The following is a 22677-nucleotide window of genomic DNA, read 5'->3' as shown; positions in this document are numbered from 1 at the left end:
TCACCGTGGTGGTCTTCGTTGGGCCTTGCAGGCCGCCTGAAGCGGCGACTTCCCACTCCATCGGGGCCGGTCGTAGCTTGTTAGCTTCAGTGTAGATGGCCCAAAATGGCATGCTTACATGGGCCTTGACAACAAAAGCAGCAAGAACATCTTTTTGAGTGGGCCCAGTAGCCCACGGTAAAGCCTGCCTTGCCCCTCTCTGCTGCGCCGGCCTCCTCCTTGGTGGGGGATCAGACGACGGAATCGATTCCCGACGGGGGAGAAGATTCGAAGTGAAGCGGAGAGCCGACGGGGGAGCGCAGCGGCCATCCAACGGAAGAGGGATCCATCTCCCCGTCGAGGAGGCTCCGGCTCCCCACCTCGCGGACCACCATGGCCACCCCTTCCCCGTCGCCGGCGGAGGCCGCCCCACAGCTTGACGCCGCGACCGCCGCCGAGGAAGACGAGTGGGGTGAGTAACCGTGGGGTGAGCACCCTCGTCTCTTTGCCGTGCTTGCTTACCGGTAGCTAGCTTCAGGTGTGGGTGGTTTTACCATGTCATGAGTAGACAACTTTTTAGGAACGGATGGTATAGTATAAGTGGTGGGATGACCTCTTGCTGGTAAGGCGCGCCCATCCTTGTGGTCGGATTTTGTTGGTGTTGAGGGATTGCCTGAGACATTGCGCAAGCATGCTCGTTCTATGTGGGGGAGAAGTCTGATGATTGTAATTCAGTAAGCTATGGGTCACTGGGGGTAGAATCCAAACTTGGGGCCATTTGAAGTGCGCATGCAGAATCAATTAGAGGATTTTTCAGGTGGTAAAAGCCACATGGCAGGGACCTAATGACCCAGGGTTATAAACTGCAAGGACATTTGCCATTTTTAAGGAAATAAACTGTGAATTTCACCTTACTTTTCCTGCTTGATCAAATCAGCCAAGACTATGCATGACAAATTTCAGCAGAGTATATACCTTCCTTTGCTGATTCTTTGCATTATTAGTTATTCAACTCAAGAGTCAATTTCCTATCAATTGCTTCTCTTTGCTTTCATCTGTTTCCCTGTTGGATTGAACTACTCAACCTGATTCTATTGGACCAACTACTTTACTTACTCGAGGAACTTGGATATTAACCCGTTCTTTACTTAGAAACTTTTTGCATTGCATGGTTAAACTAGGATATATAAAAGGACATAAGGTTATGAACCAACTCAGGCAAACTATGAACTTCGTTGAGTGAAAACCGAATGGTATAAATCTTACCAACATATGACTTGGGGTTGTTGATTGTGATATGTAATTACAATTTAGTTGTTGGAATCTCAGATTGTGATATGTAAGGTAGTTGTAATCCATGAATTGCATTCTTTGCTGAGCTTCATGCAATCTGCACTGCTGCTATTTTACACATCCTTATCTAATTTTAATTGTGCAACCACAGATGCGGATGGATATGTTATTCCTAATTTGCTCACTCAAGATAATGATGTGATTGAACCTAGTATCCCCAAAGCAAAAGATCCTGAACCTCTACAGGTATGTTCTGGAATGCTTTTCTGAACTCTTTTCATAAGATTTAGGGGTTGTTTGGATACCCTGGACTAAACTTTAGTCCCTGTCACATCAGATATTTGGACACTAATTAGGAGTATTAAATATAGGCTAATTACAAAACCAATTGCATAAATGGATACTAATTCGCGAGACGAATCCATTAAGCCTAATTAGTCCATAATTTGGCAATGTTGTGCTACAGTAAACATGTGCTAATGATGGATTACTTAGGCTTAATAGATTCGTCTCGTGAATTTGTCTCCATTTATGCAATTAGTTTTTATAATTAGCCTATATTTAATACTCCTAATTAGTGTCCAAACATCCGATGTGACGGAACTAAAATTTAGTCACCCGGATCCAAACAGGCCCTTACATGTCTGAAACTATTTGTCGTAAGATTTTAGTCTGTTCTACGCCCCTTTTACAACAATGTCTGACCTTTGTGAACCACTGGTCCATTGATGTTTGTTGTTTCATGGAGATGTAAATTCATACTTGAGCAGGCAAAAGATGAGAAGATATACTTGGGACCTCATGGAGCTCCACCATCCCAAGTAAAGCAGCAAGAGCTGAACACCGTTGGCCGTAAGCAGCGGTTCAGGAACAAGCTGAAGGAAGCAGATAGGAAATTCACAGGCAACGCTCAGGAGAACAAGGTGGAGAGCCTCAGGGAGTTGATGGGCGCCAGGGCAAGTGGTACCAGCATACCAAGGAGCTCTCCTCGTGATTGGCTTGATCCACATTGCCATGAATCTGAATTTGATAGAAAACCAACTAGGTGACTGGCAAATGATGCCACGTTTACCTGAAGGTTGATAAACTGTAATATGGGAGCTATTCCCCAATAATAGATACTCATGATCGACTAATAGATGAAAGAAAAATGTTTCCTGGGGTGTAATTCATCTGAGCTCTGCTGTTCTCCGTGGTGTTGAAATTCTGTGGGTTCAATTTCCAAGTCTGATTTCTAATGAATTTCCAATTATGCAATGGAGAAACTGGCTGTTGCATAAGTAGGTGTGTGACATGTAAGTCTGATTACACTTGAAATCTTTGTACACAAAATCACACTGGGATGTCTTTTCCGTTCTCGTGTGTTTATCTTGGTTATTTTTCTGTAGCTGATGCTACCCCAGCTGCATCTTGATCAATAGTCATCCTTTTACACCTTTTCTGGGCAATTCATTGACCTTGAACACGGGATGGACTGAACATTAGCTTATTTTAGATACAGTATATGCCATTTGTATAGCAGAATCAGTTGAGGTCTACCGGAAACCAAGACATAGTTGGACATGTGATTGTTCCTGACAGCTGCTGATGGTACAAACCTTGTCTTGTGTGAAGAACGGAAGATTGATATTGTGCTTTACAAAGCATTGACTCTTTATCTCTATGAAGGTAAAAACTCGCAGGGCTCTCGCTGGAGAGGGCAGGAAGTGACAAGGTGTTTGGCTGGAAGCTTCCAAAAATCTGATCGCGCGATGACATGGTTTCATCGTACAGGGACCTTGATCCAGCCATTGGCAAAGGCGATGGCGAGGATGACGAAGGGGGTGGACATGCCGAAGATGATGATGTAGGGCAGGGGCGTCTTCATGGGGTTCTCACCCTCCCTCTCCCCCGCAGTCTGCCAGTACCTGCATTCCATCATCCCGCATGGAGTGAGTGAATCAGTCACAGGCTGCTCTGAGGAGAACGCAGGGTTGCATAAGCTTTATGGAGAGGTGAGCTTCACTGCTTACTGTTCCGGCTCCTCGTCCCTGGTGATGAACTTCTTCTTGCCTGGAGGCTTCAGCTCCCCATCTCCACCTGCGTGCTTCACTCTCCCAATCAGCCTTGTTTCACAGAGCAAAAATAAAAGAGCTAGGGAGGATTGAGGAACCATACCGAGCTTAGCTGATATCCTGGCACGCCTGCTGACGACGCGATCGCGGAACAAACTGGCACCTTTCCTGGGCGATGGCTGGGCGGTGAAGGCAGCGCCGCTGCTGACGGCGAGGAGGGAGGGAGCTACCTTGGCCATGGCTGGGTTTTCGTGGAATTGAAAAGAACTCTCCTACCTCATGCGCATCACATGATGTAGGCGTGCATGTGACTGGCGTCCAGGAGCAAGAGGAAAGGATAAGGCGGGTGCTATCCTGGCTCATTCTCTTCCATAGCACAGGCCACGGTTCACAGGTTGCAGTGACGTGGTCCAGCCATATGGCACCACCTCTCATGCCATCCAGTTGGTGGCTGACAATATCACAAATCGGAAATATTCTGAATATCAGACGGAAGAAACCAAAAAGTTCACTGCAGACTGCAGTAAGAATGCTTCATTTCTTTTTCCATTCTAAACAGAACAGAAAATATTAACTTAAATTGATTGAATTCAGTATTCTGATTAGCAAAATGCTGCAACCATGATCAGCACAAAAACCTTCCTTGGTAACAAACACGACCTGGCTAAAAGATTCTCACGGAACTGAAAGGACCTCAAGATGTCTAGAGGGGGGTGAATAGGCTAATCTGCAACTTAAAAACATTTTGAACACGGTTAGCAACACAGGTGTCCGAATACTCCGCCGGATATAATGTCCGGAGTTTTCGGAGATAATGTCCGGACTATCCGGGTATGAAACAAACTGCTACAAATCAAAAATAGAAATAATGTAAATTGAATCCAGTAAATTTAGAGGGACTAGTGGTACCTCTGAAGTGTTTCTCACCAGTTGTCTTACTCCTGAGACTTGTATAATAGTAGATCTCCCTCAAACCCTAAAAAGTTAGTCTCACAAGCAAATAATCATAAATATAAGCAGAATTTGTTTCCCGAAGTTCACTCCCAAAGGAGCTACGTCTCCGTTGAGGAAGAATTCAAGAGACGGTGCTCAAGAACTCCTATGCTCCTCTCCCAAGGGTAAGACCAACGCTCAAACCCTAGGGTCACTTACTATGAATTCCTCGGAGAGGAATGAAGATTACAAACCAGCTGTGATGCTCACAAATCAATCACGCAATCACAAGCGACGCCTAACCGTCTAGGAGCTTGGAGCTCCAAGAGTAATAAATTAGAATCCACGGGCTAGACTTGGATGATGTGCTCAAGAGATGAAATCAAGACTTACTTGCACAATCTTAGCTCTTGCAACAATCTCACTTCAAACCCCAAAGAAAATCACTCAAGAGAGGAGCAAATGGGGAGTGAGAGGGCTTTCTTTGGCTTTTCAGCAGTTCTGGTCGAAAATGAGCAAGAGAGGGAGAATGAGAGGGGGTATGGGGGTATTTATACCCCTCTCCCAGAAACTAGCCGTTGGGAGAGCGGTACCCGGAAACTCTGGGTATATGTCCGGATACTCCGGACAAGGGAGTCCGAAGACTCCGGACCAGTTGGGTTTTGCAGACCGGTAACAGTAACCCGGAGACTCCGGGTATACGTCCGGATACTCCGGACACTCTATCCGGACATTCCGGATTGCGACCCGGACACTCCGGGTTAGACACTGAATTTCACATTTAAGTCCCTTTTTAAGTGGTGGGATGGTTTCTTATGTTTTTGTGGGTTCTCTTGAGCACAACTACCATATCTACACTAGTGGATCAAAGTTCCTGTTGATAGTACGGCGTTCCTATATTTAATTTCAAAAATAAAATCTAGTCTTTTAGTACACTCGAGAACGCCGCTTTTCATATCCTTCTTGAGGGTTCACGCTTTGTTATATGCTTTGCTCAGTCACCTTTAGCACTTGCGCACATGCTTAATAACACGATTAAATATACATGTGCTTTGTCATTTATCACCAAAACCCACTTAGGGGCCTAGATAACTTTCAATCTCCCCCTTTTTGGTGATTGATGACAACCCACATGTATCTCATTTGATAACCATAAAAATGCAATCTTAAGCACGTAAAGAGCTCCCCCTTAATGTATGCCATGAATTTGAATTTTAAATTGACTTCTCTAAAGTCAAGGTTGGCATATTAGAAGAAGATATGGAACTCTTTATACATTCTACAGTGGGGTGAGCAGATGTGTGCTGAAATAGCGTGTGATGCAAATGTCATGTCATACAATCAAGAAAAACTAGTGTTTGAACAACAGAACTCGGAGACTCCGGGTATAAATCCGGAGACTCCGGACCATGTGTCCGGAGTATCCGGAAGTATTTCCGGAGTATCCGGACCATCAGCACAGAACACATAAAAATAACAGTTCATCACAATCAAGATAAGATCACACTATCAACCCATCCTTAAGAACAAACATCAAACTAGTAAACAACAGGGTAGCACACATTACAAAATTTCTCACACCACATAGTTAAAGTTTGATACACAAAACTCAAATGAGTACATAAATGATATTTTCACTCCCCCTTTGTCATCAAGTGCCAAAAAGGAAATGAAAAGTGGCAAGAAAGTCTCTACTCATCATCATCTTGGGCATCCTCATCGGAGGTATCCTCATCCTCATCCGAGTCGGGGATTTCGCGGTAGTTTGGAGGTGCTTCTTCCTCGGTCTCTTCCTCTTCATCAAATATCTCTTGGCCACGAGAAGGAGAGCGACGGGATCGTGTAGGGGCACGGGTGCGCTGACGTGGGCGAGGAAGAGGAGCATGAGCAGCAGCAATGGCGGCCTCATCCGCAGCATCCCATTCGGCAAATGGGTCATCAAACTCAAGCAACTCATGGTATGGATCCGCCGGAAGCCCCAAGTGACTCTTAATCTCAATAATGTCACGACGGTTTTCATTTATCTCTTGCGTTGCAGTCTTGCACATGCAGAAGATGCTCTTAAGGGCCCTCTTGATAAAGGAATCATGGTGACCACGGCGAGAAGAAGATGGACCCGAATAAGATGGAGCTGGGTCAAACCTCGGGTTTCTTGTAGCACCGGCATGAAGAGGAGGGGCGTGCGGTGCATCACCGGACCGAGGACGAAGATGTAGAGCGGCATGCTTGCAATTCTTAGGAAATGTGACCTTGGTAACCCTCTCAATCATATACATGATGTAAGGAGCAGTTGGTAGAAATTTATGTGGATCATTCATCGTCCTCCTTAACTCATTCCAAATAAAGTCCATAATGGAGAAGGGTCGCCCACCGAGCATAACACGGGCAAGAAGATTGCAAGCAAAGTATCTAAGAGCAGTGGCATCACCATCCTTAGCATCAATGGTGGTACGAAAGAATTGGTTCATGGTGTAGTAGAAGGGTTGAAGAGTGCTTGCATTGCCGGCTTCTGCTAGAATAGGGTTGTAGAAAAGAGCCGGTAATTGACTTGGCTTTAACTGATGTTCTACATGAATAGGATCCCTCTTCTCATCCTCTGAGCTAAGTCCAAGGAGTCTAGAGAATGTCATGTAGTCAACTCCATATTTCACTCCCTCGGTGGTCCAAAAGAAGGCAACTTGCCTTGCATCATAAAATAGAGAGGAGTGAAATTGAGCAAGAATCTCCTCATTCCAATCATACCGAAATCCCATGATGTCATAGAGTCCAAATTCCTTGCACTTTGCAATAGCTTGATTGAAAAATGGATCATTCATCTTCTCAAAATAAGTCCAGTCAACATACTTGCAAGGGACAATAGGAGCTTTGCCCTTGCGCATGACAACTGAGGAGTAGAAATCTTGATGCAACTGACACCAAAATCTTCTTTTCAAGTTCTTGGCCTTCTCATACTTGTACACATCCTCCTTACGTGCATCGGTGAGAGCCACAGTTTGCTTGAAGTAGTTCCTTCCCATGGAAGCAGTAAACTCAGTGAGAATTTGAGAACGGGCAAGCTTTGGGCACCTAGGATATTGGCGTTGATCTTGTGGATATTAGACTTGAAGACGTGGAGGAGTGCGAGGGCAGATTTCCCAAGCAATTCCCCGTCTTGATGGATTGGCCCGAGAAGGAGGAGGCACAGCCATGCTTGGCATCATATATGGAGCTTGACGAGGTGGACGTGCTTGTGAGCTGCTTCCAGCAGGCTCTTTGCCAGGACAGTGACGAGGACGAAGTTCTCTTGAAGGAGGACTAGGAGGTGAAACTTCCTCCTCTTGGATTTGAGGATCATGACGGCATTTTTTTCCGCCTCTGACCGGAAGAAGCAGGTGCACGCTCACGTCCCATAGCCTGGACATAGGATATATCGATTAGGAGCAATCTAGAGGCAATAGAAAAGAGATGTGCTGGCTGGATTTCTGATAATCCGGAGAGTCCGGATATATGTCCGGATACTCCGGCCACACTATCCGGAGTATCCGGACAGTCTATCCAGAGTCTCCGGGCATCGACATATGAATCCTATTTTCATGAAATCTAGAGATTTGCCCATGGGATTTGAATGAAATTTGGGGCACAAGCTGCTACACATGAGGGAAGATAATGCCCCGAAGGATATCTAGTTTTGACCACTACATTGAGAGATCCGACGATTTGAAGTTTGAATATCTTGATGAAGAGAAAAACGCGGGAAACTCCAAATCCAAAGCGTTCTCCGGAGATTTCGGACGACAGAGAGCACTTCCTTCAACGATTTGCAATCCTTATGGGTTGAGATGGTGGAAATTGCCCCTTGGGCGAGAGGGAGGCAGTGGAGAGGAGGTGAGGCGCGGTGGAGGTGAAAAAATAAGAGATAGAACCGTTTTTGACCGACCCCCCGCGGTATATATAGGATGGTTTTACCATCCGGAGTATCCGGACATATGTCTGGAGTATCCGGATGTCCGGAGTATCCGGACGTATGTCCGGAATATCCGGCTCCCCTTAAGCCTGAGATGGATTTCAATGAGGATAGGATTGAATTTTGATGTGAGAGATCTAGTAATGTGAGAGGCTCACTTAACTTGAGACTAGCTAACAATCAATAATGGGAACAATAGTCTCAAGTAAGCAAGAAAAGATTCAAATTATTTTGAAAATCACACTCCTAGCAATTCTAGTAGATTTTTCAAAAGCGATTTCTCTATAGCACTCAAACATGTACATGATCTCAAACTAAATTACGAGAATCCAAAATATTTAGCTCACTCCTCAAGGTATAAAACCTTTGCTCATCAAGTGGTTTAGTGAAGATATCGGCTAGTTGTTTATCGGTGCTCACATGACTTAAAACGATATCTTCTTTGGCCTCATGGTCTCTCAAGAAATGGTGCATTATATCAATGTGTTTGGTTCTTGAGTGGTTAATGGGGTTGTTAGCTAGCTTGATTGCACTCTCATTGTCACACAAGAGTGGAATCTTACTAAACTTACAACCAAAGTCGCTTAAGGTGGATTTCATTCAAAGTATTGTGCACAACAAGCACCTGCAGCAACATATTCGGCTTCGGCAGCGGATAAGGCAATGGAATTTTATTTCTTGGAACTCCAAGTGTGACATCCCGAAAACTTACCCATAAATTACACGCTAAAATTTTCATTTTCAAGAACCGTTTTGTCGAAACCCTAACTCCCCGGGAGCCGAAGCCGACACCCGAATCCAATCGCGGTCACGTCACCTTTAACTCTTCGCGCAGCGCGCGAACGACGCGCGCGCGAGCCGCGGTCGCCGCCGCGAATTTCGCCGTGCGGTCGCCGCCGCGAATACCGCCGGCGCGCGTTAAATTTTCTTTTTTCTTTTTCACACCATTTCTTTCCTCTTTTCTTTTCCCTTTTTCCTTTTCTTTTTTTTCCCTCTCTTTTCCTTCCCTTCCCTTTTCTTTTTTTCCTTTTTCCTTTTTCTTCCTTCCCTCCCTTTTCTTTTCTCCTTTCTTCCTTCCTGCTCCTCCCTCCTTCCCCTGCTCCCGAGCTCCCGAGCCGCGCCGCCCGGCCTCTAGCCCCGGCCACGCCGCCCCGCCCTCGCGCGCACGCCGCCGTACGCGCGCGCACCGCCGGACCGCGCGCGCACGCGATCCACGCGCACGGCCACGGCACGCAACCGCACGGCCCCCGCGCCGCCCGCCACTGCCGCCCTGGCCTCGCCGCCCGTGCCGCCCCTGTACCGCACAGCGCCAGCCCCTCCTCCCCACGTGCTCGACGCCGCCCTCGGCGCCTGCGCCCCGCCGCACGCCGCGTCGCGACCCCGGGCGCCATTAATGGCCGCCCCGGAGCCGCTCCGCCGGCCACCATCCGCCCGCCCGCTCGGCCGCCTATAAATAGGCCCCCGTGCAGCCGCCACCTCCCCCACAACTTCCACCGCCGCCCCTGCCCTCTCCCTAGGCCGCGCTCGCCGCCCCGCCTGTGCCGCACCGCCCGCCGCCGCCCGCCCCATCGGCCGGCCGCCTCGCGCCACCCCCGCCCGAGGTGAGGCTAGGAATGGGCCCCCCTCCTCCCCCTCTCTCTTTCCCCCCAATCCCTAGCCGCTATTAGGCCCTAGGCCGCCGGATTGGGCCGGCGCCGAGCTCCCCCTCCCCTCCTCTGTTTCCTGCTGGCAAGGGGAGGAAGAAAGGGGCAATTTTGCCCTTAAGCCCCTCCCATTTCCCCTATCCGATTGAGAGCCCCCACCCTTTGTACACTTTTGCGGGAAGAGCCCCCCCTCTTTTATATTTTTCCAAACAAGACCCTTCCACTATGTAGATTTATTTTCAAAGAGACCCCTCATACTTTTTGTCGTACCCCCAATGTTTCTAGAATTCACAAACAAACCCCCTTTCCAGAAAATTTACAAATAAGCCCCTGGGCCCCTGTTTAACCCCTGAACCCCTCTTTACCTCGTCATTTTATGTGCGAAACGATATCCGATCGACCCAAAACTTTACCACGCCCTTTCTAGTATAGTTCTAGCCATGCCATTAAGAAACCATCTAAAAATATTACCCCTACCTCCGTAACTAAATTATTTCCGATTCAAGCTCAACGATAAAAGCTTTTAGTTCTTTCGCTTGATTGTATGCCTGTTTGTTTGCATCGTAGGACACGGAGTGAACGAGGAAGTTCCCGAGTGTGATCAAGCGAACGAGGACCAGTTCTGCGACCCCGAACCCGAGGGACAGTGCTTCGATCAGGACCTCCCGCAAGGACTTGACGATGGCAAGTTCAACTCCACCCTTTGATGCATGTTTCTGTCCTAGTTTTTATAAACACAACCCAGTGGCCTGCTTTATAAAATGGCATGGATTTGCTTACTGAAAACATGGTAGGATAGCCACCCTTGTTTGTGATATCCATACCTTGACCACCTGGTTTTATAAAGAAAGTGTGTGTGTGTGGGAAGGGATAAAATGTGTTTTGAAAGACGAGTTAGACGGGATGGATGGCATTTCTGTGTGATTTGCCGTTGGTGTGCTCGTACCTGTGTGGTTGAGCGAGGAAGGGAGATATCCATCTTGTCACCCCTAAGGACCGAGTTGATGTGTCGTCTCACCTAGCTTCCCGTCGTGCAAACCACTTGACCGTTGTATGGGCAGCGGCTTAGCCTAACCCCACTAGCTAGTCTGTTAGCCATCAGGAGAGCTGGGAGCAACGGGTGATCAAGGAGACGGGATAAGCTCTGTGTGACTTATGCCCCGGTTAAACCTCGGTGATAGGTCAAATGACCCCTTGATAGATCCCGTGGTGGCTAGTCAGGTCTAGCTAAGGTGGGTAAGGGCTTTGATGGGATCTGCACTAGCACTAAGGTGTTCGTGCTGTGGTACCCCACCTGTGGGTAAAGTTGCACACCTCTACAGAGTTAAAATCTATTCGAATAGCCGTGCCCACGGTATTGGGCAAGTTACGGTGTGGCCACATAACTAGTGTTTCTCTGGGATTGGCGTGTGTGTTATTTGGAAAATGTCCGGCAGTTGTGCCGTGGGCTACGATGAACGGGGAGTCCGGTAGCAGCTTAAAGTTCGGATCTTGTGTGGATCAACAGCGCGTGCTCTTTGGTATTTGAAAACTTGTTTTGAAAATATTTTAAACGAATCTTTGCATAAAACCGAGTTTTTTCCACAAATAAAACCATAACCTTATCCTTGGATTAACCTGTGCATTTATTTCTGTTATATCTCCTCCGTGGGTGTGATTGAACTTGCTGAGTACGTTCGTACTCACCCCATTTCTTACTTTTACAGTGGAAGATCCAGATTACGTCCCTGAAGACGTCGAGTAGGGTTCCGTCCTGCACCCAGTCTTGCCTGTGGGTGAGGTCACCATTGGAACTCCGCATGGCGCAAGACTCTGATGACCCCCTTTTCGTAGCTAGTGTAGTAGTGTGGGTTTTAGTGGTTATCCTCGCGATAGTGGCATTTCACTGCCCATTACCGCGAAGAGTTGTACGGTGATGTACCATCTGATGTAATAAAAGTGTTATCAGCCTCCTGGGACTGATAAAGTAACACTTTTAAGTCTTCCCTGATGGGGGGGATGCTTCACCAAGACACAAGGGACCGGCCAAGGAATTGACAAGTCCCCGATGTACTCTTCCTATCTACTTTGCAACCGGCATAATCCGAATCGAAGTAGCCAAGTAGATTGAAAATAGAGCCCTTGGGATACCACAAGCCAAGGTGCGGAGTGTAAACTAAATATCTTAGAATGCTCTTAACAGCCATAAAATGACATTCCTTAGGATTAGCTTGAAACCTTGCACTTATGCATACACTAAGCATGATACCGGGCCTAGATGCACAAAGGTAAAGAAGGGATCCAATCATGGAGCGATATACCTTTTGATCTACGGCCTTACTATCTTCATTTAGATCGAGATGTCCATTAGTCGGCATGGGTGTCTTGATAGGCTTAGCATTCTCCATGTCAAACTTTCTCAACATATCTTTGGTATACTTGGTTTGACAAATAAAAGTTTCTTCCTTGAGTTGCTTGATTTGAAAGCCAAGAAAAATTGTCAACTCTCCCATCATGGATATCTCAAATCTCTTCGTCATGATCCTACTAAAATCCTCGCACCAAGATTGATTAGTAGAACCAAATATAATGTCATCGACATATATTTGGCACACAAAAATTTCTTTGTCAACTTTGCGAGTGAAAAGAGTAGGATCGGCTTTGCCTATCTCAAAGCCTTTCCTTAAGAGAAAATCCTTGAGGCATTCATACCATGCTCTACGAGTTTGCTTAAGCCCATAGAGCGTCTTATGGAGCTTGTAGACGTGATTTGGAAGTTTAGGATCTTCAAAACCCAGTGGTTGCTCAACATAAACCAATTCGGAGATTGGTCCATTGAGAAAAGCACTCTTCACATCCATTTGGTATAGCTTGAAATTATGGTGAGTTGCAAAGGCAAGCAAGATACGAATTGACTCAAGCCTAGCTACGGGTGCATAAGTCTCACCAAAATCCAAACCTTCGATTTGTGTGAAACCTTGAGCAACCAACCTTGCTTTGTTTCTTGTCACCACGCCATGTTCGTCTTGTTTGTTCCGAAAAACCCACTTTGTTCCAATGACATTTTGCTTGGGTCTTTCTATCAAGGATCAGACTTCATTCCGTGTGAAGTTGTTTAATTCTTCTTGCATGGCCATCACCCAATCCGGATCATCAAGAGCTTCTTCAACCTTAAGCGGTTCCAAGGAAGAAACAAACGAGAAATGTTCACAAAAGGTTGCCAAACGAGAACGAGTAGTTACCCCTTTGTTTATGCTTCCAAGGATGTTATCTACGGGATGATCCTTTTGAATAATTTGATGAATTCTTGGATGAGAAACTTGAGCTTCATGTTGGATAGGCTCGACTTCTTGTTCAGCCTGAGACTGATCTTGATGTGGAGATGACGGTTCATCTTCAGTAACCCAGATACTCCGGCCCTGTGTCCGGATACTCCGGACATATCACCGGAGTTTCCGGGTTGCGCTGCGGAAGTGGATGTAGATGATCCCTTGAACATCAACACATCATCATCATCTTGATCCTCTTGTTCTTGTGGTTTTATTTCACCAGTGGCTAGCTTCTTGATCGCCTTGCTTGGTGATTCTTCCATGCCTACAACATCATCAACTTGCTCTTCTTGAGAGCCATTAGATTCATCAAATGTCACGTCACACGCGACTTCAACACAACCGGAGGTTTTGTTGCAGACACGATATCCATGAGCATTTGAGGCATAACCAAGAAGAAAATCTTCATCAACTTTAGATGCAAATTTAGAGTTCTTGGGCTTCTTGTTAAGAATGAAGCACTTATTTCCAAAAACTCTAAAATATGACACATTAGACTTTTTATCAAGTAGAAGCTCGTAGGCCGTCTTGTTCAAGATCTTGTGTAGATAAAGACGGTTGATAGCGTGGCACGCCGTGTTGATTGCTTCTGCCCAAAATTGGTCCGAGACCTTATATTCATCAAGCATTGTTCTTGCGGCTTCAATGAGAGTTCTATTTTTCCTTTCAACAATTCCATTTTGTTGTGGAGTATATGGAATGGATAACTCATGCCCAATGCCTTCTTCTTCTAAGAATTCTTCAACGTTGCTGTTCTTGAAATTCGGTGTCATTGTCACTTCTTACTTTCTTGATCTTGATCTCGAATTCGGTGCCATTTTGCAAATTTTTTGAATGTCTCTTGCACTACACTTTTGTCATGCAAAAATAATACCCAAGTGAAACGAGAATAATCATCAACAATGACAAGTCCATATTTGTTACCACCAATGCTTATGTAAGCCACCGGGCCAAAGAGATCCATATGCAGTAGTTCAAATGGCTTGACGGTGGTGATGATGCTCTTTGACGGATGAGGAGCACCAACTTGTTTTCCGGCTTGACAAGCACTCCAAATACGATCTTTCTCAAAAGAAACATTGGTTAATCCTAGAATGTGATCCCCCTTTAGGAGCTTGTTGAGATTTCTCATCCCAACATGAGCTAGTCGGCGATGCCATAACCAACCCAAGCTAAATTTTGCCACCAAGCATGTATCAAGTTGAGCCTTTTTTTGTGAAAAATTCACTAGATAAAGCTTTCCCTTGAGTACACCCTTGAAGGCAACGGAGCCATCGCTTCTCCTAATAACGGTCACACCTTCGTTAGTAAATAAACAATTGAAACCTGATGCACAAAGTTGTGATATGGACAACAAGTTATACCCAAGAGATTCAACTAAGAGAATCTTAGAAAGAGAAAATTTTGAGTTTAGATCAATGTTACCGGTACCAAGTACTTTTCCCTTTTGATTTCCGGCAAAAGTAATGTAATGATCATCATTTGATTCCTTCAAACTTTCAAACATGCTTCCTTCTCCGGTCATATGATTTATGCATCCGCTATCAATCACCCATGTTGATCCACTGGAGAAGTATTCCTACAAAACAAGATTATTCCTTTCTTTTAGGTACCCAACAATACTTGGGTCCTTGAGCGTTAGTCAGAAGCACCTTGGGTACCCACACATGCCTTTCCACCTTAGTGTTCCATGACCAGTGACCCACAAATCTAGCAACCACTTTACCATGGTGGTTCCAGTTAAAACATAATCCGCATAAAATGACATTTGAGATAATATTTTTAGTGTCTTGGGTGCTTGGAATTTGTCTTGCTTCAATGAGGATGCAACAATTTTGGCACCTTCATCACATGTTGTGCCTCTCTTGATAAACTTGATTTGACTTAACCTTTGTTTCTCACTACTTCTCTTATGGATGGGAGTTGTCATGTTCACTAGGCCTCCTCTTGCCCCTAAGGCGGCCTTCTTGTTATTCTTGACATAAGGGATGGTTTGAGATGTCCCATCTTTATTCTTTCCTAGTCCCTTACCTTTCTAAAATCCATACTTGCTTAAGTAACTTGATCCAAATCCCTTGGTATGCTTCTCAAACTCACCTATCCTAGGTGAGGGGTTTGTCTTGAGTACTTCCTTGTGAGATGGTGCCTCTTCTTGCACTAATTGAGTGAGCCTACTAATCTCTTTCCTCATGGTTTGCATTTCGGCATGGTTAGTAGCACAAGTTTGAATATCAATATTAAAGCATCGTGCACAACCATTACTAGTTGAAGGACTAGATGACTTAGATGCCTTACAAGTGTTAGAGAAACTTTCTAAGAGAGTGTTAACTTTAACTTCAAGTGCCGTGTTAATGGCTTGCAAGCTTGCTAAGCTTTCTTGAAGTTTATCATTGTCTCTCTTTAAGTTAGCATGAGTGTCTTCAACTAAAAGAAGTTCTTTAGTTAAGTCATCCACTTTCCTCTTTTTACTAGTAAATGACTCTTCTACCTCAAGAAGCATGTTATCCTTGACTTTTAGAGATTCTCCAATCCTCTTGTTTTCCTTCCTTTCATTAGCAAGGTGCTTTTCAAAAGTTTCGGATTTTTCTCTCTCAAGCCTAAACAATTCCTCTTGTGATTCAAGAGTCTCATCTAGATCATCTAGTTTCATTATTAACTTCATTATTCTAGTTGTCGCACTCTTGCCATATTGTTTAATGAGACTAGCAATTTCATCTTTCTTATCTATTTTATCATCCGATGAGTTTGAGAATATTACCTTTGAGTTCTTTGCCATGAAGCACATGATTGGATCTTGATCTTCATCATCGGTGAGATCTTCAAATAAGCTTGCTGATGTGAAGATAAGGTCTTGAATGCCATCGTTGCAATATCTTCATTGTCGGAGTTGCTCTCTTCATTTGAATCCCATTCTTGACCAAGATGAGCTTCACCAACATGCTTTTTATATCTTGGCTTATCCCTCTTGGATGAACTCTCCTTGGCATTCTTATTCTTCTTCTTTTCCTCCGGACAATCCGCAATGAAACGTCCGATTTTCTTGCACCTAAAGCATGGCTTGCTTGATCTTCTTCTTGATTCATTCTTATTCTTGCCAAAATTTCGGAAGTTGCTCTTCCTTAGAATTTTTCTAAAGTTCTTGATGAAAAATGTCATTTGCTCATCATCAAGCTCATCATCTTCACCATCACTAGAGTCATCATTCTTTGAGGGTTGGGTTGCCTTTTCCTTGCCTTTCAACTTAGCTTGAAGAGCCAACCCATTATTTTTTGCAGCTTGCTCTTGTAGATCGGCCAAATCTTGATTTATTTTGACTCTCTTCAATTGATCATGATGAGCTTCAATTCTTCCAAAAACATTCTCGGCGGTGAAATGCTTGAAACCCCTCTCCACTCTTATCAAACTAGGTAATGTGACATCTCTAGCCATGTAGACGGTTAAAAGCTTATCCACTATCTCACGATCACCCCATTTGTCTCCACCAAGAGACTTGATTTGATTGGTGATCTTTTTCATGCGGTTATACATCTCCTTAACGGTTTCATCTTTCTTCATGGAGAATAGACTTAGTTCATCTTCCAAAGTCTTGATCCTTGATTCTCGGACTTTTCTTGACCCTTGATGATTTACTTGGAGTGTGTCCCAAGCATCCTTGGCGGTAGAAGAATCTTCAATTTTGTCAAACTCTTCCAGACTCACGGAAGAGTGAAGAATGTTCAATGCTTGATAATTTCTTTGCAAGACATATGCTTGCACGGGCGTTGTGGCTTCTCCATCTTTCGGGATCTCACACCCTACTTCAATAATTTTTCAAAGATCCTTATGACTTGCACTCAAATAACCAAACATTTTGGTCTTCCATTGATTGTACCCTGTTCCATCAAAATAAGGGGGCTTTCCCATGTGAATTGAAGCATTGTGATCACTAGAAATTTGAAATGTGTAGTCATGAGCCACTTGGTGATAGTCGGCTCTTTTCTTCACCTTTGAAGAACTTGAGGATCTTCTCTTGTAGCCATTATCCGACTCATCACTTGACTCGATTATAATCTTGGTGCCTGATCTTTCTTTCTTTCTTTGCAATTTCTTCTTCTTCTTCCAAGCCTTCCATTCTTGAAATGATATCTCATCGTCGGTTGTTTCCAATTCTTCTTCCTCTTCTTGTCGCCTGTTCTTTTTCTTGTCTTCAGATTTTTCAAATGACCTCTCCCTCTGGACTTCAACCATTGGATCGACCGGACCCTTGGATGAAGTGTCACTTGACATCTTAACTCTTCAAGTGGTTAAGCTTTAAATATGGAGAACCTCGCTCTGATACCAATTGAAAGGACCTCAAGATACCTAGAGGGGGGGTGAATAGGCTAATCTGCAACTTAAAAACACTTTGAACACGGTTAGCAACACAGGTGTCCGGATACTCCGGATATATGTCCGGATATTCCGGATATAGTGTCCGGAGTTTCCGGAGATAATGTCCGGACTATCCGGATATGAAACAAACTGCTACAAATCAAAGATAGAAATGCTGTAAATTGAATCCAGTAAATTTAGAGGGACTAGTGGTACCTCTGAAGTGTTTCTCACCAGTTGTCTTACTCCTGAGACTTGTATAATAGTAGATCGCCCTCAAACCCTAAAAAGTTAGTCTCACAAGCAAATAATCATAAATATAAGCAGAATTTGTTTCTCGAAGTTCACTCCCAAAGGAGCTACGTCTCCGTTAAGGAAGAATTCAAGAGACGGTGCTCAAGAACTCCTATGCTCCTCTCCCAAGGGTAAGACCAACGCTCAAACCCTAGGGTCACTTACTATGAATTCCTCGGAGAGGAATGAAGATTACAAACCAGCTGTGATGCTCACAAATCAATCACGCAATCACAAGCGACGCCTAACCGTCTAGGAGTTTGGAGCTCCAAGAGTAATAAACTAGAATCCACGGGCTAGACTTGGATGATATGCTCAAGAGATGAAATCAAGACTTACTTGCACAATCTTAGCTCTTGCAACAATCTCACTTCAAACCCCAAAGAAAATCACTCAAGAGAGGAGCAAATGGGGAGTGAGAGGGCTCTCTTTGGCTTTTCAGCAGTTCTGATCGAAAATGAGCAAGAGAGGGAGAATGAGAGGGGGTATGGGGGTATTTATACCCCCTCTCCCAGAAACTAGCCGTTGGGAGAGCTGTACCCGGAAACTCCGGGTATATGTCCGGATACTCCGGACAAGGGAGTCCGAAGACTCCGGACCAGTTGGGTTTTGCAGACCGGTAACAGTAACCCGGAGACTCCGGGTATACGTCCGGATACTCCGGACACTCTATCCAGACATTCCGGATTGCGACCCGGACACTCCGGGTTAGACACTGAATTTCACATTTAAGTCCCTTTTTAAGTGGTGGGATGGCTTCTTATATTTTTGTGGGTTCTCTTGAGCACAACTACCATATCTATATTAGTGGATCAAAGTTTCTCTTGATAGTACGGCGTTCCTATACTTAATTTCAAAAATAAAATCTAGTCTTTTAGTACACTCGAGAACGCCGCTTTTCATATCTTTTTTAAGGGTTCACGCTTTGCTATATGCTTTGCTCAGTCACCTTTAGCACCTGCACACATGCTTAATAACACGATTAAATACACATGTGCTTTATCATTTATCACCAAAACCCACTTAGGGGCCTAGATAACTTTCAGGAACAAAACCATATGAGAAATTGGAAGAGCATTTGTTTTCATACTGGCAAAACAATTAAAATGAGACACATCATAAATTCGTCCATTTAACAAGAAGAAAAAAGAACTTTGCAACCGCTTTCGTTTGCACCTCAGGAGCTACCAGCATTTTTATTACTGGATTGAGATTCTGATATGATATATTTTGCAACATCGGCACAGCAGGTAAGCTTGTCAGCCTTGTCATCAGGGATCTCGATGGAGAACTCTTGCTCAAAAGCCATAACAAGCTCCACCCGGTCTAAGCTGTCCAAGCTCAGGTCCTTTTGGAAATCTGCCATCTCAGTCACCTGCAAGCATTTACACGGCAAATGTAAGCCAGAGCTTAGACGCCAACAACACAATGATACTGCAGTTGATGTACAATTTGTAGTGCTGCTTAATAAGCAAATGCTAATTTTCCATGGCCTATCATCTGTATTAAGGGTAGTTTGCAACTTTGCACCCACTTAAAGAGGAATTATGTCCCATTGTCCGTACTACTCGCAAAACAATATGATCCTAAATATGTTCTCTAAAACTGATTAGTGCTTTTACTTTTGAAAGAATTTAACAAACAAAACAGCAATTAAGAAACTCCTATGATAAACACTCTTAGCATTGTCAACCATTGTTACATACTTATGCTGTTATCAATCATCATTGCTTCCTTAATGCGCTCTTCCTATTCCAGTATTCCTACATGCCCTCTCATCAACCTAATTATGTGGAGAGATCCAGCACTATTGGCTTAGAGTTGGAATGCGGCTCTTCTCAATCTAGGTCTTGGATTTAAACAGGTTAGCCAACAACTTATGGCCTTGCCGAAGGACCAAATCATCTTTGATTTCTTTTTCAAGTTAAAAGTTTTGAAGATACCCGATCTGAAAGATAATCCTGCATACACTATATTACAAGCTTTCAGGACTTTATTTCTACTTGCAATGGTCAGTGACAGATAGTATCCAATATCCATGCATGACACTATGGAAGTAATCTGTGACAGAGGGTGACGATCTATTTGTATGCTCCTTACACTTCCATCTCCACTAGAATGTGTTCTGTTACTCTCAGTGACTTGGATATTCAGCGAATTCAGACAACAGATGGAATGGAACATCATAACTTCAAATTTTGCTGCAGATTCACAGAGAACGTCACAGCACATAAGAGCATTGGCTTACCAAGAAAATATGACTAAAAAGGAGCTAATCGTGAATGTTATAAGCAAGTCCTGGAATAGGATATCCTTCTCAAGAAGGTGATTCTTTTTTTTATCTTATGGAGGGACATAACAGTTTCAAGTGAGCAATCAGGTGTTGTCTGTCAGGTACTCGATTATGATGAAAGCTTGGCATTCAACTCTTATATGTAACTACCCTTTTGATCATGTTTATCATTTTATCAAGGTAAAGGAAAGTAATTTCACGGTACTGGCTACAAGACAAATGTATCAGTCTCAATTAGGATACCCAAAATTTTATATTGACAGTATTTATTGTTTCGGCAGCTATGCTGATTTATTTTTTGAAATTGTTCACTTATTGTATCATTTTTTTAAAAAGGAAATGGCAGGAGCTCTGCCTTTCAATTAAGAAGAGGTGCGCTGATTTCTGACAGTTCAAATTCAAGGGAAATGGAGGCATCAATCAGTTTCTGGCAGGCAGAAGTGAAAGTTTCCTATTCTAATTCTGATCAATTTAAAATTATTATATAAGATTTTTTAGTCCTGAAAAAATGTATAATATCCAATAGAAAAAAAAGTTCACATAGCAAGTTCACCAAGGGCATGATTTCCTCAATCATACTCTGACTATCCTCATGCCATGGATCCGGTTAGAAATGCAAAAGGCACATGTATCCAATACTATCCAATCCATGGTAACATTACTTCACAGAAAGTAGATTGTTAGAGACATCTTTCTTGAACTGAAAAGGGTGTTAGAAGATCATTACGCATTATCCGTTCTAGCTTCTCGTTCTGTATTATATAGTTATTTATGAGTCCATTTCTGCACACTTTCTCTCTTATTAAGCCTCAGCTCCAATGCTTCATGCCGCAACCAGGACATTTCATTCTTGACTGCCATTCACTGCTGTAAGACCAGAATATGCAAATACCTACACACCCACGCCAACCTAACTAAGCATAAATTAGAAACACCCACAAGGCCACAAGCGATAAGATGAGCTAGCATCATTCTATATGGCAAGGGCATGGGATAGAAACAATCCTTTGACTGTAATCTTAATGTTTGCTGGCATTGATGACTTGAACTACAATCCTAGCGAAACTAGGAGCTTAAATTGGACTATTGAAGTAAGCACTGACATCCATCATGTCTGCATCCCATTCACACATTGCACAAATTGGACCGCAGGAGGTAGGAGCAAAGATGCTCATGAAGACAGAGACAGAGACAGAGAAAAGGATGAAGATACTAGCAGAGCAAAGGCAAGAGCCCACCTTGTCGGCGTCGATCTTGTCGAACTTCCTGACTAGCTCGACGACGCGCGCCCTGACGGCGCTATCGGAGCCGGAGCCACCGTCTCCGCCGCCGTCCGCCGGCGCGCTCATCCCCCGAGCGAACCAGCACTGCGCCACCGCCGCCGGCCCCGAGCCGCCTACACGGGCAGCGACGGAGGGCGGCGCGCGGAGCCGCAGGTGCTGCAGCGCAAGGGCTCGCACAGCTTGCATCTCGCGCTAGATTCCTTCACGGGATTTGATGGGATAGATCGATAGATGACGATGGAATGGTGGAGGCAAGGAAGAAGAAGAATTTGGAAGCCGCGACAGCAAAAGGGAAGGCGGCGGCGGCTTCTCTCACGTGCGGCTCGCGTCGTGGTGGACACTGGAGAGGTGACGACGACAAGGAGTCCGAACGGCAAAATGTGAATGTGATTTTGGGCCTGATCATGAAGCCCAAGGCCCGATGCTTCTTCGTCTCGGCGGGCGGTTGGTCCTCGTTCGTTTTGACCGACGGACCCACGCGACGGGGGCTCAACTTTCAGCCCAGGGTTGTATGTGTGGTCGCTCCAGCTGTGTTATGGGCCCAGGTAGGTGGTATACTTGGCCTAGTTGGGAGTTGGCTTGTTTTCTTTGCCGAATCTCAGTTCTTTTTTTTCCTTTTGCTTTTTCTTTAGTGTAGTCTATTTTGTGTAAAATTTACTAGTGTTAAAACAAAGTTTAAGGTTTTATGGATATTTTAGCCACGTTTTTTTCTTGTTACTTTAAATTGTTCGGTAGCATTTTTTAGATGCTCCATGGTGTATGATGTGTGCACGGTCTTCAATGCTTCGCTTACGGAAGGTTGGCAGAGCATCGAACCCATTCGGCCATTCCATGGGATGCTGCTGCAGGGTTTTCACCACCAAAAATTAGCTGGACCACATTGTTTTGCGGTGCAAACCCGGGAAATGTAGAGACCACAGGATGCCCTCAGACCGTCAGACATCCTGTAGGGTTCATGAGGGTTGTGTTATTATCCGTCTAAAATTGATGAGGACAACTTCTCACTTGAAGCTTCAGCTGCTTCTTCATTTTGCCGAAATCCCTCTTCCCTAGGAAAGGTTGGTTTCGGAAACAGGTAAAATTGCTGCTGCGACGTCTTCAGTTTCTTTCTTGTGGGAGCCATCTACGTTTGACGCATTATATCTCTACTATTAAAAAATAAGCAATAATTCCTTGGTCCGCTAATAAAAGTTCTAATCGGAATCTGGTGACCACCGTATGTTGAGTTGAGTCAAAGTCTAAAACCGTTTAGATTTAGCGTTTGATGAGTAAAATAGAAAAAGACTGAAGTTCTCACGACACGT

At 44.5% G+C, this 22677-nt stretch overlaps 3 protein-coding genes across 4 annotated transcripts; 1 reads left to right on the top strand and 2 right to left on the bottom strand.

The window, feature by feature from the left end:
• The first annotated feature begins 228 nt into the window (after window positions 1-228).
• On the top strand, window positions 229-2497 carry LOC112875479. The gene is made up of 3 exons (XM_025939347.1): window positions 229-451; window positions 1424-1518; window positions 2043-2497. Exons 1-3 carry the CDS (start codon window positions 373-375, stop codon window positions 2319-2321), a joined length of 453 nt encoding a protein of 150 aa, XP_025795132.1. The 5' UTR covers window positions 229-372; the 3' UTR covers window positions 2322-2497.
• Window positions 2498-2699: 202 nt separating this feature from the next.
• LOC112875481 lies at window positions 2700-3671 on the bottom strand. Its single transcript, XM_025939350.1, has 3 exons — window positions 3430-3671; window positions 3285-3351; window positions 2700-3179 (listed from the first exon to the last, which is right to left on the bottom strand). The coding sequence occupies exons 1-3, from the start codon at window positions 3563-3565 to the stop codon at window positions 3035-3037; spliced, it is 348 nt and encodes a 115-aa protein (XP_025795135.1). The 5' UTR covers window positions 3566-3671; the 3' UTR covers window positions 2700-3034.
• LOC112875480 (acyl carrier protein 3, mitochondrial) lies at window positions 3643-21707 on the bottom strand. Of its 2 annotated transcripts, XM_025939349.1 has the most exons (3): window positions 21329-21707; window positions 18974-19172; window positions 3643-3777 (listed from the first exon to the last, which is right to left on the bottom strand). In XM_025939349.1, exons 1-2 carry the CDS (start codon window positions 21557-21559, stop codon window positions 18975-18977), a joined length of 429 nt encoding a protein of 142 aa, XP_025795134.1. In that variant the 5' UTR covers window positions 21560-21707; the 3' UTR covers window positions 3643-3777; window position 18974. The 2 variants fall into 2 exon arrangements, with proteins under 2 accessions (XP_025795134.1, XP_025795133.1); XM_025939348.1 differs by lacking the exon at window positions 3643-3777 and having other exon boundaries at window positions 18857-19172.
• Between the last annotated feature and the right edge of the window lie 970 nt (window positions 21708-22677).

Source organism: Panicum hallii, chromosome 9, assembly GCF_002211085.1.
Source record: "Panicum hallii strain FIL2 chromosome 9, PHallii_v3.1, whole genome shotgun sequence".
NCBI lineage: Eukaryota > Viridiplantae > Streptophyta > Magnoliopsida > Poales > Poaceae > Panicum > Panicum hallii.
This window is presented reverse-complemented; position numbering and strand designations above follow the sequence as displayed.

Bases quoted from the DNA above. Each gene is read 5' to 3' on its own strand.
- LOC112875481 (XM_025939350.1), bottom strand. From the start codon at position 3,565: ATGGCCAAGGTAGCTCCCTCCCTCCTCGCCGTCAGCAGCGGCGCTGCC. The intron at 3,352-3,429 runs GTATGGTTCCTC...TGAAGCACGCAG, and splicing joins CAGGATATCAGCTAAGCTCG to GTGGAGATGGGGAGCTGAAG. The intron at 3,180-3,284 runs GTAAGCAGTGAA...GATGGAATGCAG, and splicing joins AGGGACGAGGAGCCGGAACA to GTACTGGCAGACTGCGGGGG.
- LOC112875479 (XM_025939347.1), top strand. From the start codon at position 373: ATGGCCACCCCTTCCCCGTCGCCGGCGGAGGCCGCCCCACAGCTTGAC. The intron at 452-1,423 runs GTGAGTAACCGT...GTGCAACCACAG, and splicing joins CGCCGAGGAAGACGAGTGGG to ATGCGGATGGATATGTTATT. The intron at 1,519-2,042 runs GTATGTTCTGGA...ATACTTGAGCAG, and splicing joins AAGATCCTGAACCTCTACAG to GCAAAAGATGAGAAGATATA.
- LOC112875480 (XM_025939349.1), bottom strand. From the start codon at position 21,559: ATGCAAGCTGTGCGAGCCCTTGCGCTGCAGCACCTGCGGCTCCGCGCG. The intron at 19,173-21,328 runs GTGGGCTCTTGC...AAATGCTTGCAG, and splicing joins ACAAGATCGACGCCGACAAG to GTGACTGAGATGGCAGATTT.